At 37.4% G+C, this 19,085-nt stretch overlaps 1 protein-coding gene across 1 annotated transcript; it reads right to left on the reverse strand.

Annotated features, from left to right (window-relative positions):
• Positions 1-4,149, reverse strand: LOC139872964 (GDSL esterase/lipase At4g01130). The gene is made up of 5 exons (XM_071860898.1): positions 3,839-4,149; positions 2,379-2,588; positions 1,287-1,444; positions 467-737; positions 1-362 (listed from the first exon to the last, which is right to left on the reverse strand). Exons 1-5 carry the CDS (start codon positions 4,071-4,073, stop codon positions 115-117), a joined length of 1,122 nt encoding a protein of 373 aa, XP_071716999.1. The 5' UTR covers positions 4,074-4,149; the 3' UTR covers positions 1-114.
• Between the last annotated feature and the right edge of the window lie 14,936 nt (positions 4,150-19,085).

The following is a 19,085-nucleotide window of genomic DNA, read 5'->3' on the forward strand; positions in this document are numbered from 1 at the left end:
CGTCTTGTTTGTTTTCGAGTCTACAAATGTTACATTTCAGTTTACTTATTTGTGCCACTACTTATTGAATACTCATCTATTCTGCACGAATGCAATCTACTAGCCCAAACGAACTTAAGAGCAATGAATCTCGAAAGGTGGATCCGTGAATCCATCACCAAAAATGGAATCGACAACAATCTTGCTTGCAGCCTCAGTTACATGAATTCCATCCCAACTCACATAGTTTTCAGGATCCTCACAAGCTAACGCTGTTAGATTTTGTCCGTTAACTAACTTGGTATTCCCACAAAACACTTTAGGATTATAGTTATACGGACCACCACCATTTCCACAACATGCTACTGTGACATACTTCAACCCTACAACATTTATGTAACAAATCGTATGAATGTATAGATTTTAACACAAGATAAAGTACATACTATGTATCAATGAAAGATCATTCAAAGAGAAATAATTGTACCATGAGAGGTGGGATGTTGAAAAAGCTCGAGCAACGCTTTGTGAGAATCGACGTAAATGACTTTTGCATCAGGTAATTCTTGTCTCGTTTGGTTAAGAGCGTCATGAAGCATTATGTTGTATTCGACTACAGCATTGTTGTATGAGATCATACACCCGAATTGATCGATATCTTTATCATCGTGAGGGAGTTGTACCAAAAATGCAGGGTAACATCCTATAGGTGCCAGATTTTGTACCAAAAATGTACGGCCTCCTAACTTATACAATTCCTGCATAAAAATCGTTACATAACATTAAATTATACAGATGATCTCTATCTATTAGTGGTTACGCTGATTATCCCCGACTATAATTTCTACATTCCTTTAACGGATGTTAGTGGAGGAATACTGTCGTTCATTATGTAGAAACAACAACCAATGTAAATGTTACTCCCTTCGTCCCAATTTTATTGCTATTCGACAAAAATCATTAATTTTAAGAAAAAGTGATTGTCACATGTAATTTGCCTTAACTTTCAAGTTTATCCTTTTTTACTTTTTATTTACTTTTTTGTTTTATGCAAAAAGTATGGGCATAAAAGCACTTTAACTTATTATTCAAATTTATTTATGGAAGTTAATAACTCATAAAAAGAATAATGGACAATAAATATGAGACGAATGGAGTAGTAGATATGAATTATTAGTATAATACTATCGGTGTAAATCAATAAACTGTTAATTAGATGTAAATCAATAAAATGTTGGTGTAAGTTACTCTATTATTTACATAGAATACTTCAAGTAAGCCTATGATGACGATGGTTATTAACTTGCCTTAATTGTATCGGTAATCTGTGAAATGACTAGAGGAAGTCTCGGTTTCACTCCCTCGATACCAGTTTTAGCTAAATCAGACGTGAAATCATTCTGACCGATATAGAACGTGTAGAGTGATTTTCCAAAAATATCAGGTGGAGGAAGAACATATGACCCTATAAACGAAACAAGCTAGCAAGAAATGTAACCCCATATATATATATATATATATATATATATATATATATATATATATATATATATATATATATATATATATATATATATATATATATATATATATATATATATATGGGCAGGATCAATGGGGAAGTAACCAATCGGGGGTAAGCGGGGGGAAGCAAAAAAAAAATCGTTTTTTGAAAAAACTTTGTTCACGAACATTATAGATTGGATGAAAATAAGAACATTTAGAAGAGACACTTCGTGATGAATGTTATTATTTTGGCGGAAAAACGATTGACAAAAATAACATTCAAGATAATATTGTTCGTGAAGAATGTTAACGTTTTTTTTTTCCATGTTTTGTGAAGTAAAATTTAGCTCGATTTAGAGTTTAGGGTTTAGGGTTTGGTGTTTTGGGTTTATTCCATAAACCCAAAACACCAAACCCTAAACCCTAAACCCTAAACTCTAAACCGTTCGTGTTAAAAACTCAATCTAAATCCTAAATCTAAACCCTAAATCTAAACCCTAAACCCTAAATTTCTAAACCCTAATATCTAAACCCTATAAACCTTAATATCTAAACGCTAATATCTAAACCCTAATGTCTAAAACCTCAACATACGCTCGAAAAACACGATAATTGTTATATATTACTTCTTCGAGCGTTTTCCCGCCAAAATAATAACATTCATCACGAAGTGTCTTTTCTAAATGTTCTTATTTTCATCCAATCTATAATGTTCGTGAACAAAGTTTTTTCAAAAAACGAAAAAAAAAAAAAATTTGCTTCCCCTATTGGTTACTTCCCTCTTGATCCTACCACTATATATATATATATATATATATATATATATATATATATATATATATAAAATTCTTTACACTAGAAAAAACTGTATACTAGCAAAATTAGTTTTTCACCTTGGGAGTAAAGTTGGTCGACTTGAGCCTTGAAATGTTTCATTTGGTTGAGTTGAATCGGCAACGCAAAAGGACTGAGTCCAGAGACGAACAATGAGGTTTGTGGTAGTAACACTGTCGATGCCAATGTTGCGTAATTTGCACCGTGCCTGTAATCCGATCCAACTGACTTCAAATAAGGGCTCACAAATGGAACCCCAATTCTTTCAGCTACACTCAAAAAACGTGATCAACCTTATACACATTATTATTTTAGTTGTTAACAAATTTCTACAAGTTATACTACGAGAAACATTCATTATACACTTTCACCAATTAACATTATAGTTATAATTTTATAATTTATAATATATATATATATATATATATATATATATATATATATATATATATATATATATATATATATATATATATATATATATATAAGAAGATAAGCATAAAACACGTGATTTTCACTTTTCAGAACACTCTAATTTTTGTCTTATAGATGAAGAACCGTCGGAGTGAGGAAGGGTGTCCCAGACATGGACCATAGGAAATGAGCCACTTTGTCTTTTGCAATCTGTTGTTGCATTTCCCTGTACTCATTTTATGATTCGCATTTCAATTATTGGATCATACAAATATATTATTTAAATTTTCATAATACATTTTTCAATTTTACTTTTATTATTTCTGAAAGGCAAGTAATAAATCAAATTTTATATATAAAAAACCGAAACATCTAGCAAAGAAATCAGAAGAAGAATACAATAAAATCACGAAAAAAACACGCCGCGAAAATCTAGACATAAATACTAATTTTATAGAAGTTTTCTAATGACAACTCTTAGGGTTGTCTTTTAGAAAAAAATTGAATCACGAATGGTGGTACATTTATTCACTTAGTGCCTTAGTGGTAGTTATTTCTAGAAAATGGCTAGTTACTTTGAATGTACAAATTAAATTAGCATGACTAAATCTCTTAATGATAACCCTTAAGTTTGTTATTAGAAAATTTCTTTTAAGAGTGACTTTTTATTCAATTGTTCTTTACTTGTTATTTTTTTTTTTTTTTTTTTTTTTTGAAACTGCAATATATTATCACGCCACACCCCTCTAGCAAGACACTCGAGGGGGGAAACACTCTGCGATATATTATCAATTGTTCTTTACTTGTTATTATTAAATTCTTAATTATAAAATTATATTATTATTATTATTATTATTATTATTATTATTATTATTATTATTATTATTATTATTATTATTATTATTAATTATTAAAAACTCATGAATGCAACGTAAGTAAGGATATTCAAACGTTTGTAGATAAGGGTTGTAAATAGGTACTGCAAATGGCAATATCTACATATATGTATCATCAAAATTCATAAATAATCTATAGATTGTTTTGGTAAATCATAGTATCATTTCATATCCATCAAAATCCGATTATGGATGGATGCTTGACATACCTATGAAGTCAATCATGAGACGACCATCGGATGCTCGACCCACCGGACGTTTGAAATACGTCATGCCATTTGGCGGTGGAGCTTCGGGGAAAGCCCACCAAAAACCGCCCGTATCAGAATTCGAGTCACCAAAGTTGAAGATACCTTCATATTCGCATTTTGCACCACATAACACGACAAAAAATGCCACAATTACAACCACCCGAAAGTGTTGTAACATGAACAATATACCCATCTATCTATTTAAGTGTAAAATTAAAGATGAACGAAAGTGGAAGAGGAAATAAAGAGGTGACAGAGTGTAAGAAGATGATGTGTTTGAAGTGTGCATATGTGTATATATATAACTTTAAGTTATAAATATCTAGTTGGTAAGTACATGATGTTATTCGATGCAACAACCTAAAAGAATATCATGTGAAGAAAATAGGAAAAAAATATGTCATCTATCAATTCAAAGTATTGCTACTAGATTGCATGTGTGTTTTAATAAAAAATCAAAATACATATTGAAGAAAAGAAAAGTAAAAGGATTCCTCCGGGGTATCACTACTACAAAAATAACAAAAAGAACCTCAAATAGGAACCTCTTTCTACATAAGTCAAAGAAAAAAGGTTTCAAAAACTAAAAAGAACCGGTTTTTGTATCTCCAAAACAAAACCGGTCTCTTTAATTAACTTAAGAAACCTCTTTTTTAGAAAAAACCGGTTTTAACCTTTTGGAACCTTTTTTTATTTAAAAAGAGGTCTCTTTCCTTAGGAATCTGTTTCAATTAAAAACCGGTTCTAACTTTTTTGAAACCTCTTTTTAATTAAAAACCGATTTCTTGTTTATAATTTTACAGCAGGAAAATGAAAAGTTGATTCTTTTTTTGCGGGATCGAACAAAAACTCCATCAAACCCTAATTGAACCCTTCATTTGTTCGCTCTCGCTCTCGCTGCAGACATTAAAAAAAAAAAAAAAAAAAAAAAAAACCCCTTAATCTCACTCTCACCGATCCGACTTCCGATCCCTCTAACTTCCGTTCATTCAAATTACCCTTCATCGTCACTAGCGCCATCACCTGTGAATTGTACTTCATCCTCCACCTCCTTATTTCAATTAGAGCAGAACAAGACCACGAGCTCTCCAAATACCGTTGCTACATGTATAAATCTGTTCAATTTCTGATAAAACCGTAATCCGGCCACAAGCTCTCTAAATATCATGGTAATTTTTTTTTTCTATTTGTTAAAATTATTGTTAGGGTTGTTAATTTAGTGATAGGGTTTGTCCAAGTATAGGTAGCAAATGATTAAAAATAATAATTTGGTACATATTTATGGGATTAAACGGTTCATTTGTTAAGACTTAGAAACATGTTGGGTTGGGTTGGGTTGGGTTAGTCACTAATGGAAGGATAAAAGTATGGGTATATTTTACTGTAGATCTGGGATGACAATGAAAGATGGAAGGTTTAAGCTTTTTGAAAGTGCAAAAGACTTGCCATCAATTAGTATGTTCATGAACCAATAATCTTAAGATAATAACTTTTCCTGAATCAATCATGTTTTTTCATTGTTTGAATCATAGAACATGAGTTATATTGGGTTCTGATTCCATGATGTGAATTGTCTCGGTACCATGATGAGGTGCATAGATGTAAGTTTCTTGCAAAATTCTTCATTATAGCTTTCTTCAAAGTAATAACTTATACACCTAATCAAACTTGAGGTCCATTTACAGATTTCCATTTTGTACTATTAGTGTTGAAGTTTAAAGTAGTCTATATGCATTGGGCTCTTTTATATAGAATCGGGGAAAATGGGCGTGTTACAATATCAGTTCGTCATCTGGTGTGTAATCATAAGTTTCTTGGATATTGTGTTTACTTAATTAACATTCAAACCCACACAAACCTGCACTTTACCTACCTGGCATTTTGACTAACATGCTCTTTTTTGTTCTTTTTATAGATACCGTGGATTACTACACAACAGTTTAGCGCGACCGAGTTGGAAAGTATCGTTAGTACTTGGATCTTCGAATATTTGAAGCCTTGATTAGTTAAGTTTTTAGTGGTCCTTAGTTATCTTATTTTTGATTGTTGAACATTTTGGTTGTTGAAGTTTCAACAAAACTAGAACTTGTGTAAGTTGTTTTGGTTGTTGATGTTTCAACAAAACTAAGATATGTGTACCTTTTGAAGTATTTTGTATGTTTATGAGGCTAGAATATTAATCTGTTAACAGTTTGTTTTAAATTATTAAATAGCAGGTTTCAATGTATATGAATATAGATCAGGTTTTATTAATCAAACGCATTTGATTTTTTTTAACAGAAGCTTTGGAACCGGTTTTTAAGTAAAAAAGGGTTCCAAATAACTGGTATCGAAACCGGTTGTAATAAAAAGAGGTTTCTTATATTCAGGAAAGAAACCTGTTTTTTGTTAAAAAGAGGTTCCTTTTCTTCATCAAAGGAACCGGTTTCTTAACCGGTTTCACACTTTTGGAACCCCACCTAAAGGAACCTCTTGTAAAACCGGTTTCTAAGGGGCAAAAAAGAGGTTCCTTTGCTATTTTTTTGTAGTAGTGTTTTCTCGTTCTGGCAAGAATCCTTCGTCTTCTGGTGAGGATTCTGATTGTATCATTTCATCGGGAGATTGTCTTTGAATTTCGACAAGGAAAATCTTCAAGAGGCTTTCAATTCTTGCAATTTTATCGCTGAAATCAAATTGTGGCCCGATGGTACGCTTTTGAAAAGTACGAATTTCTAGTGTTTGTCGACACCAAAATTCGGAAAATAAATCATGTAACAACCCGTTCCAAATATGAAACGAGAGGTCAGTTTTATTACTAAGTATTAAAGTCGTAATTAAGTCTTACATTAATAAATAACATATGCTTTAAAGATGTCATAATTGTTCCTTCAAAATTAACTTAAAATCTCCAATTTTAAAAATGTATCCAAACTTATAAATGAGGGTAGGTATAACACCCCATATTTTTCTTTTATACAGCGGAAGACCAATTTAACTAGTATATAAGTTAAAAATGTATATATACATATATAATCCACTTAATGAAAAACATGTTAATAAATAAACGACCGGGTGTTATATTAAAACGTAAATACAACTTTAATAGAAAAGATACGACATCAGAGTTTCCGACTTTGTCAAACATATCTTCCAACATCCCATCTTCACCCTTATAACTAGCATACAACAAATCCATAACCTGCAGGGAAGATGTGGGGGATTAGCACGAAGCTAAGTGAGTGCAACTAACTATAGGCAATAGTATACAGGAACCGTCATACTACTCATGTCACATAGGCTAACACACAAACATCACCCAAGTGCCGTCTACAGAGACTCTGGCGGCTCGGCCAAACCATTAACCACCAGCTGATCGGACTGGGGCTTACCAGAAGTTCCTCCACCACCGTATGTATATACATAATCCACACGCGACGGACGCGTCATTCACATATATATACACCACGGCTGTCTAGGCCACCACATGAGGAACCCAACCCGCAGGTTGATCTCTCCTACCGAGGCTACCACACAATAGGGACGCACTGGGCTCCAGCAGACAAGCATCAACCAACATGCAGTCATCACAATGTACTAACTATCCACACCAATAAGTATATCTAACAAGCATGGAAGTCATGATATAACATGCTACTATATACTATATTCTCCAGTTAGTCCCACTCACCGATACCGGCATCACTCGGTAGTCTAATATTACCGAGTCTTTTCCTCGTCTGTATCACCTGAAAACAATACTCACAAGTTAGCAAATCATATTCCAAATGCTAACAATATTATAATCACAGTATATATACATATATACATACACACATATTCCATCAATATACAAACTGGCAGCATAACGGCTAACAATCAACACTTAGGTAAAATATTCTGCCCTGGACACACAGTCGGTCGACTGTCTCCTCAATCGATCGACTGACGTAGACAGTCGGTCGACTGTTGACACAACCGGTCGACTAACTTTCTCAATCGGTCGACTTATTTAGTATTTACACAATCGGCCGAAAGTTAAACTCAGTCGGTCGGTTCACTCGCCAGTCGGTCGGTTCAACCCTCAGTCGGTCGACTGTCGACCGACAGTCGGCCGACTGTATTCATCTTCCTCAGAAACTGAACAAAGGCTACGGACTTCACGATGAAATCCTCAAATCTCGATCTAGAGCTCGTTTTAAACTCCAAAAATCGACCACAACTTGTTCACTACTTGTTATAGACTCAAAACCCACAACAATTTGACCATAACAACACTTAAATCACTAGTTTTGACACAAATTCAAGCTTTTTACAAAACCCACACAAAACTATGAATTTAACATCGAATTGAACACAAAATACATGTTACTTACCTTGTTAGAATCAGTAGACAACAAAGAACACGATTCTAAGATCAATTTGAGCTCAAGAACAAGGATTAAGGATTAGGGTTTGGTAGGTGAAGGAGATGAAGTACGGAGTGTGATTTGGGAAGAATCTGGAAAATGCAAGAAATGGCAACACTAGGCATCATATTTGGGTTAAATTCCCACACTGAGCAACACACGGGTATTTATCAGTTATCTGATATCTTTCGTACTTAATTTGACTGCCCTAACGGAGTCCAAATTAAATAAACAAACTTGTTCTGTGACCCTTGTCACATACTGGTCCTATCCACATCATTAAATAATACAAAATATAAAATTAGAATAAAAGCATATAATAACACCACACAACCTGAGGGCAAAATAGTAATCTAACAGCTAGGCCCGCTTCGAGGGTGTTACAAATCTACCCCCCTTAAAGAGATTTCGTCCTCGGAATCTGCTAAGTCATAGCCAACACAGGTCACAGGGAACAAATACCAACACAATTGGTCACACCGGTAGCTACACCAAAACACATCCTAAGATAACAAGCATTACCAAGGTTCATTAGTTTTCTCATCTGCCAACCTATAAGCGAAAATCATTAATTTAAATACTCACCGTCACTAAGTCAATGCTAACCCTTTCTGTTACGACCAACTCCAATCATGCAACACACATTCAGATAATTTATCCCGCAATTGTCTATAGCATCACAATTATCGCTCGAAGGGGTAACCAAGTACCAACAATCAACTGTTTAACAAGGCCGCGCACGTCATCTTTTATCCAAGCACTATGCTAAGAGGATAACGATTAAATAATTCAACACTAGATGCAATCAACATTCATTCAAATACAAGACAACCCAAACGTATAATATAGACCCATCATCAACTTAATTGACTTCCACAAAAAGTTTCACGTCAAACTGTCACTACACCCCATTTTCTGAAGATACCAACGATTATATACTGTCAATTTCATTGAATCGGACTGATCCATCAAATTTCGAGATTACCCATAAAGTTAACCCATTAAATCTTATATTCAGTTTATTCTAAGTCATCAGTCTGTTGTCATCGTGTCACATGAAAACGCAACTCAGTTAAGCCCACAATTCTACATCACTAAATCAACAAAGGTCATGGGTATTACAAATCACCAAAATGGGCCACAACGTAACCTAAGTCAAATCATGTCCTACGGTCATATGCCTTACAAAGCTCCGTCCATTCTCGTAGGTCAAAAGCTAACTTATCGGTCTAAGGCCAAACACATCATTTGCTAGTCTACTATCCAAGTGTCGAGACCCGCTATATGCCGATCTGCAAACTTACTTACTTACATTACACGATATCCGAATCGTTCCTCACATTCTGGTCTAGAAAACAGTCTTTACCACGAGCTAAAGAAGTTCAATGCTGAAAACCTACCGCTATCTAATAACTGAAAAAGTCTAATTTTGTCTGAATTCCAAACTTGATCTATCAATAATCTTACGAAATACCACGAAAATTCCATCTCATGTCTAGGTTTTACACACTAACTCTCGAGTCACTACTAATGACCCACAACATTATATCTGTCAATCATGATTTGAGGTTATTCTCGAGTCACTTTCATCGAATTTCCTAGATCAACTCACTCTAAAACACTGAATAATGGCTATCATTTACCTTAGAATACACAAACTTAGCTAATTTCATCACTACAACATAGCCAAATCAATTCGGATTACACTGATTTACCCAAATTCCGTAATTTAATACTTGTTTCAATCCTGATATTTAAGAATTTTGTTGAAATTCGCTTATCTGGTTCAATGTCCCCAATTATTCAACGACTAAATCGTTATTCTGATCAACTCAATCATAGTTGAAATGATTACCAACCCAATTTCAAATCAATTCAATCATTACATCACAAATCTTGAGTAAAGAATAATCGTCCACACATTCTTAATGTAATTATCCTACTATTAATTTCCTCAAGTAACATCAATACACATGCCCAACACTGCTACAGTTACATCAGAAAAATCGTCACTTGGTTAAAGTGCTACCAGAGCCCGCAATTAAATACCTAGTTCAAATTTGATATTTAAGGGTTTCGTCATAAATCACTTATCTAAGTTGATACTTACCCAAAATTCATCACTTAAAACCTGATTTTATTCATATCATCATCATTAGAAGAAACACTTAAAAATGCAATATTAAATCCACATTAATCATTCGAATCATGGATTTCAAGTCAACGGTATCCACCCCACAAGCAATAAACATCCATCTAACAATTGAGTCCGTCAAATGATATCAATACACGCGTTTGACACCACTGAAACTATCTCTGCATCGACTTTATTTTGCTTTGAACTTCATCAGAACTCAAAACTAAGACTTATTCGATCATCAATAGCCTAGGTTCAAATATTGTTCAACTAACATTACTATGTTGAAAAAGTCTACTCTCGGTCAACAGTTCATCGAAAATCACAATCATTGTCAAAAACACCCGATCTAACACTCGTTACATCTCTTCCGACTCTCGAAACTACTGTATGATTCACTACAATGTATTTTCGTTGGCCAGACGTAATACATCATTCTAAATCACACTTTCATTTCGAGTATTTCGGAACAAGATCTTAATAGAATTCATCAATAAAACACGGTCTATTTTCTGAAGTCACCGTTAGTTATAAATTTCTACTATATCCCAACTAATAGATTTTACAATCTAAGACTGTCAAAACAGCAATAAGTCTTGTAGGTAAACAAGTAACTCTGTTCCAGCTCGATCTTAATTCTACTAAGTCCCCTTTAGCAACCATAATTGAAAATCCGACCCAACATTCAATAAACTATACCTACTTACTTCGTCTTATTTGCAAATACTATTATTGTCCGTCCTCGACCTTGCATTCAAATCTTCAAAAGATAAGATATTCACATTAGTCACTATCGAACTATTAGATCAATGATTCTACCTTAACAGTAATAAGATCACTGTTCTAATCACGTCTTCTGACCTAGTCAAGATTCATCACAATTCAACTTGAACTGAATTCCTATTTCGATTAAAGTCTTCTCCACTTCCAAGGAAGTCACTAAACGAACGTCTCTTATACTGACATCTAATGAGTCACATCAATTCACAAAAGTCAACAACTTCTCAGTACAACTCTACGAGTCCTACATAGCTAGTCAAATCCTGCAACGGTACAGCCAGGCTAGTAATAATCCTCACATAACAACAAAACATAATTTTCCTATCTTCAGTCAAGACTACATGGAAAGCTCCATTCAAACATACTTCTTAAAGGTCACCACCAACTCACATGTGTCTAAGGTAGGAAAAACAAATCCTCAAGGTCTTACTACGATCACAAACATCTGAGCCAAAAGTCTACATCATACATGACACGCAAACTACATACATACGACAGTAACAAACAGGGTTTGGGTCCTCTTAATAGGAGACAAGAAAACTACTACTCTATTCCAATCCTCACGGGCCACTACGTGTGTAACATCGATCCATAAAAAAGGAATTATATTTCACCTAAGTCCCACACAACAAGTCCCGTCATACTACAATATCACAGGGCCCGTCATCTATTGATTTAGTCACGGTCAACAAGCATGAAAACTACACTTCACATAGTTACACAATAGGTTTCGGGACTTTCACTACTCATCAAGGGGTCACTACCCTAATCAGTCTTTATGGGTCACTACGTGTGTCCCATCAGTCAACGGTCAGGAAATGACTTCATATTCGTCTTCTGTTAATACTACAAATCATTCACTTCAATTCTTCTAGTCTAGGCCAACAGTAATCTCACATATAGTACAACAGGCCATATAACAAACAATTCACAATAGCATGACACCATATCACAAAGGTCATATCTATAAACTCTCATAGAATATAACAGTCAGTCTAAGGGAATAAAATCCCGATAGTGGCAGGGTAGCTCTAGACACAGTCGTCGTAACTGTGTCCGTCAACTGTCATCTACTTCTATCTTACAAGTACAATTAATCAATCGCAACTTGAAACACTAATCGTCACAGATTATCATTACAACAATAAACACCAAATTGACAAAGGCATGAACTCAATCTACAGGTACAATAATAACATTTACAGCAATGTAACAAGAATGTGCCTTTATGAATAAGAAGACATCTTCTGTATCTATCAACACCTCGATCGCACCCGCACCCTTAACCCTCATCAACTCTGCAACTGAATCCTCATCATTGGAGCCATGTCAACTAATACGCGTCAAGTCCTTCATCCAAATCGGCATCAAACGCATCCACCGAAGTTCTGTCAGTACTGAGGGTCAACAAGGCACCAGCAGGGTGGAATCGATCTTCATACCTGTCTTAACACAACATCTCACACACAAAGCTTAGTAGATAATCTGTTAGTTTCCGCTAACTAACTCGTCAATACCTACTTCACTCACTTAACCCACCCCAAGATATGTTTGACTCGACAAACGGTTTGGAAACATGTCACTTCCGTGCACATGCTGCCAAACCTACGCTCTGATACCAACTTATAACACCCCATATTTTTCTTTTATACAGCGGAAGACCAATTTAACTAGTATATAAGTTAAAAATGTATATATACATATATAATCCACTTAATGAAAAACATGTTAATAAATAAACGACCGGGTGTTATATTAAAACGTAAATACAACTTTAATAGAAAAGATACGACATCAGAGTTTCCGACTTTGTCAATGTAACAACCCAAACCAACCCGCGAACAAACCACGTGAAAATACAAAATAAAAAAAAAAATTTGCTGAACTGCCACCTGGCGCGGCGCGCCATATAGGCTGCGCGGCGCGCCAAACCTGACTGTCCGGAAAGTCTTTAAATGCGAAAATGTTTGACTAGTTCCCGACATATTTAGGCGTAACGCTTTTAACCCCATGTTCCATATATAAAAACTAGCACGTTCTATTAATAAAATTATGTTTACGAAGCGGGGCCCACATCGACCCAAATTACCCTTTAAGTATCAAAGTACAATTTTCGACCATAAGACTTTTAATACAAAACAAAGCCGAGCATGGCGATTGGGGATACGCTACCCAATCCTAATAAATCCAAAAGCAAGCCTTCTACGCAAATTATGCAAGTCATCTAATCCTCGCGCTTACCCGAGCCACCATCCGCATGCAATCTATAAAAAGAGTCAACAACGAGAGGGTAAGCTAACGCTTAGTGAATGATAATATACTACATACATATATATGTATAAAATGGACACGCCACAAAACAACAATTATCGCATACCGAGGCATCCATATATAAAGCACTACACTAAGCATACCGTACGATCTCTAAGCAACGAGCTAAAGATACAACAACAATATAAGTTCACCAACGACGATGTGAACAACGCCAAATAGCTACACCCGGAGGGTTAGCTACAACACAACAATACATTAATATATAATAATATAAACGAACAAGGTTAACACCTTAACCCAATACCGAGAACCAAGTACCACAATGAAGATTGGCCGAACTACACGAGCCTTAGTAATCCGAAACCACACGAGATTACTATCTTCACAACATCGAGGTTGGCCGAACTACACGAGCCTTAGTAATCCGAAACCACACGAGATTACTACCTCAATAAGATGACTGAACTACACGAGTCACCATGAATCCGAACTACACGAGATTCATTTTGATAAGATGACCGAACTACACGAGTCACCATGAATCCGAACTACACGAGATTCATTTTGATAAGATGACCGAACTACACGCGTCATCGTGAATCCGAACTACACGCGATTCACTTCTCCAACTAAAAACCCTTCGCCATTGGGGTTATATCATCCACATCACAACCACGTGTGATAGTGTACACACAAAACGTGTACCTCGCCAAAGGTGGTCAACCAAAACGCACAACCGTGCCAATTGGATCTAAATGCAAGTATATCAAATCCATCTATATGTGAAGTGAGCTCTATAGCCGAGATTCACTTCACCCGACCCGCACCCATCCTACACATACATATGCACATAGGATATTATCACTCACCTTGAAGTCTTGAAGAATGCTTCCAAGTAATCCGCAACTCGCCAATGGAAAGTACCTATTCCATTATCACAATTACAACAATACACTTAGAGTGGATTAACAAATCAACCCAATTCGTCACTTAGTGCAAATTTGACCCAAATGCACTACCAAGTACAAACCGCGCCCAAACTAACCGATAATCACTCACACAAGTGAGAATGGTCCTAATATGCCAAATAAACCCGAACTCAAGTGTTAAACACGTGTCATACCCATTTTGACACTTAAACCCTAATTTTGACCCATAAGGTCAAAATCTCACCATTTACAAGTTTTGACACCAAAACACATTTAACTTGGTTTTATACTTCAACTTAATCCATTTCAAGTTTATAAACCTCACTAAATCGCCAAATGGGTCATAATCAACACCAAACCCTAATTTGACCCAAAGTCACAATTAGTCAACCAAATAACCTTAAATGGGTTTCAATACTTCCATAATCACTAACTTAAGTGATTAAACTCAATTTCAAGTCCTAAACATGGCCAATTAGTTCTCCAACCCAAAATCCACCAAAAATTAACAATAAACCCAATTACTAGCATCACTAAACCCATTTCATCATCTAAAAGGGTTTTTCATCTAACTAACTCAAACCCTAACTTGAATATCAAATCAAATAGATGAAATTCGGAGTTTGAGCTTACCAATACCACCACAACGTAGCTAGGAACGAAAGGAACAACTTTAGAACTCGAGCTTTTGATCAATTCGGCCTCCTTCTTCACCAAAACTCTAAATCTCTCTCTAGAATCTCTCTCTCTCTAGATAGTTGGGAGTGATGAATGGATGTGAAAATGATCCAAAACTGGTCCAAACCAGCTAATGTGGCTCACAAATCCGGCCCCAAGTGAAATTACTCAAATACCCTTCATTTAAACCAATTTAAAACAAAGGATTCTGTCAGCGCCAAATGGCGCGGCGCGCCCCAAACCCGCGCGGCGCGCGACCCTACTGAAACAGTTTCTTTTGCATTTTAATTTATATACAATAAAACCCACACCCTTGAACACCATAATACACAAGTATACAAGATAAATATTCGGGTCTTACAACTCTCCCCCACTTAAACTCGATCACGTCCTCGTGATCCTCGTCACTTAACCAAACGGACCACACTCCACGGTCCTCAAACATACGTCCCAATCCGACTTTCCTAGGCAACTCTTCCCAATGAATCACCTCTAACCACTAAAATCGTCACCCACGATTTATCAAAACCACAATCCGAGCACTAAAACCATGCTCAATCCCTCACATCGGGAAACTCAACCAATCTCGAACCGAGATATCAACCCTCTAGCGTATCATTACCAAGTACAATGCTAAAAGCAACCAAGTTTAAATCCTAAAGTCAACAATCCGAAACGATGAAGACCGAACCAAACGAACCCTTACGGATTACACCAATCACTAAACATCCATTGTAGTGCGCAATACGACCAATACGCAACTACCGTAACATCATAATCCAACGGCTAGAACCGATAGCGCCCAAAACGACTATGAAAACGCAAAACCCAAGGTGTACGAAATCAACCATCGTCACACCCGTAACAAACATGTGAGCGAAACACGGCTATCGCCTCACTAATCCCACAACATGGTCCTCACGACCCCACCATCGACGTATAAAACGACCGATAGTTCCCGCAACACGGTCCTTACGACCCTACCATTGGTGTATCAAACAACCAATAGATCACACGACACGAAGGCTGGCCGAAAACACACGCGCCCTAGTGAATCCGAACTACACGCGACTCACTACCTTCACCACAACAACAATCGGGAATGGCCGAACTACACGCGCCATAGTGAATCCGAACTACACGAGAGTCACTATCCCGGAGGAATGACCGAACTACACGAGTCAATTGTGAATCCGAACTACACGAGATTCACTCCTCAATACAATGACCGAAACCACACGAGTCATTCGTGAATCCGAACTACACGAGATTCACTTCCACAACATCGAGGTTGGCCGAACTACACGAGCCTTAGTAATCCGAAACCACACGAGATTACTACCTCAATAAGATGACCGAACTACACGAGTCACCATGAATCCGAACTACACGAGATTCATTCCAATAAGATGACCGAACTACACGCGTCATCGTGAATCCGAAACCACACGCGATTCACAATCACAACATAGGAATGGTACTCGCATTTCCCACCGGTACTCGCATTTCCCGATAGTGTTACACCATACCGACATAACACTACTCCCTTGATGAAGTCAGCGGACCCCGAAGGTCATGCTCCACCAATCACAACACCGGATGAAGTCAGCGGACCCGAAGATCATGCTTCACCGATCACAACACCAGATGAAGTCAGCGGACCCGAAGATCATGCTTCACCGATATAACACCACGCTCATGATGAAGTCAGCGGACCCGAAAGTCATGCTCCACCAATCACGTATTCCCATGATGAAGTCAGCGGACCCTAAAGATCATGCTTCATCAAACAACCATACCATAATCGAGCAAGAACCACCTATACCAAACATAGGTACCAAACAATAATTCTCCACAAGAGAACCCGATACACACCTCCCTTAACCGGAGGATTTCACCTTGCTCGCCAAACACGTCCATTATCTCTCAACGAGATTTACCACGTTACCACCTCGGTGACGATTCAAATCCAAACCATAAGTACAATTTATCCGAAATTGTACTCTACCACAAATCGACCCAACCAGGTCTCGACAACATTTTCCGGATCTACCAATAGCATCATCCGAAATCTCACACTAAAACTTCCTCGTGCGGGAGTGTAACTCCCCCACTTAGAACCACGTTCCATATCCACAACTCATACAACCGCACAATGCTACCACAGGTAGACTTTACCAACAATTGGGCTCACACGACCCATTACCACATCTTGCTCCAACCTTGAGCACACGAAGGATTTTAACCAACCCTTAAACACTTTGTACGAAAAGTGTACCGCAACACAATCGGAGTCGAACACCACGCTAGTAGGTATAAAAGAGGCACCTAATGTCGCGTCATAAAGACTCCATTACCAACACACATCGAGATTTAAAACACTCGATCTCAAGGGTTCCAACCAACCGACGAACCTCATGATTCGTCACTTCAACATCAAAGCGAACACGCGCTTAACAACCAAACACCAAAACCATTTTCGTGGCTAGGTAGAAACGTTTCCCAAATACTAAGGAATGCTTGGTTGCACCAAGTCTTACGCCCTTCGCCCGTCAATCAATCATCAACATAGGGTACTTCCATTAGGAACGTCACCCATTGCATAACATGCACAACAAAGGCACGCAACTCAAACTCAAACGGCATTTAATAAATAATCAAAAGACATATTTATCAAAATTAAACGTACCTTAACGTCTCCTGGCCGCACCCGTCCCCGCTAACTTGGGACATTCCGACTTACGATGTCCTTCTTTTTGGCAATTGAAGCACACCATACCATCACCCTTTGGTACCGAACATTCCCAAGACTTGTGACCCCTCACGCCACAATTGTAACATCTAACCGCACTAGAATCCGACATACCCGTTCGCGTACCACCCGTGATCACACTCGGACCCTTAGCCCTCTTACTCGAAGCACCATAAGAAACGACCCTTCGCTCACTTGAAGGTTTACCCTTTTTCAATCGTGAATACGACTCGAAACCTCTAGCCAAGTCGAATAATTCCGAAAACGATTTCGCTTGACCCCGGCTAATTTTACTTTTCAAGTCATCATTCAAGGTCCGATAGAAATCTCCCATCAACAAACGATCATTCCCCAAATACTCCGGACAAAAACGAGCCTTCGCCATAAAGGTCGTCTTGAGAGTACTCAAATCCATAGATCCTTGTCACAAATTTCGCAACTCATTACGCAATTCCCACAAATCGGCCGAAGTCCGAAACTCCTCGAAGAATTCCTCCTTAAAGTCGTCCCACGATAAAGCCATAAACGTCTCGCCACCGACAAGATCAATCTTACCATCCAACCAATCCCTTGCCCTACCCCGCAACAAACTCGTAGCGAGTCTCGTCTTTCTCTCGGGAGGGCAATCAATAGTACGGAAACACCCTTCGACGTCCGAAATCCAAGTTGTGCTTATCAAAGGATCCGGCTTTCCGTCATACATCGGGGGTTTAGTCCTCATGAAGCTCTTAAGATAACGCTCCATTTCACCACTACTTTGAAGTTCGGAATACCTCCTTTCCATTCTTTCTTCTAACGTACCCATTTGCTCCGCAACGGCGGCCGCAACCCTAGCGTTAAACTCCACATCATTCGCCTCGGCCTCGTTTCGCGTCGTCATTCTAAAGAATGCAAAACAATTAGTCCACGAACGTGTAAAACCGTACGCACGACACAGCCCCATCTTGCTAAACACTCATCGTACATCACTTGTTAGACACGATTTGCACCCGTAATAAGGTTTGCAAGTTCTTATTACGCACACATGCCGCATCGACTCGTTAGTACAACGACCGTCTCGCTCGATGATATACACAAACACAACCAAAATTCTACGCGGTACAAACACACGCGAGAATTATTATCACAATACAACAACATATTAATAATATCCGCATTACTAATATAAACGTTAGTCAACCTATAGCCAAGGCACTAACCAAACCCATTCCGACCCGTAATCCTACAAGTCCCGCAACAATTTAAGCACACACAAGTCTAAGTCTAGGCA

Source organism: Rutidosis leptorrhynchoides, chromosome 1 (genome assembly GCF_046630445.1).
Source record: "Rutidosis leptorrhynchoides isolate AG116_Rl617_1_P2 chromosome 1, CSIRO_AGI_Rlap_v1, whole genome shotgun sequence".
In the NCBI taxonomy this organism is placed as follows: Eukaryota; Viridiplantae; Streptophyta; class Magnoliopsida; order Asterales; family Asteraceae; genus Rutidosis; species Rutidosis leptorrhynchoides.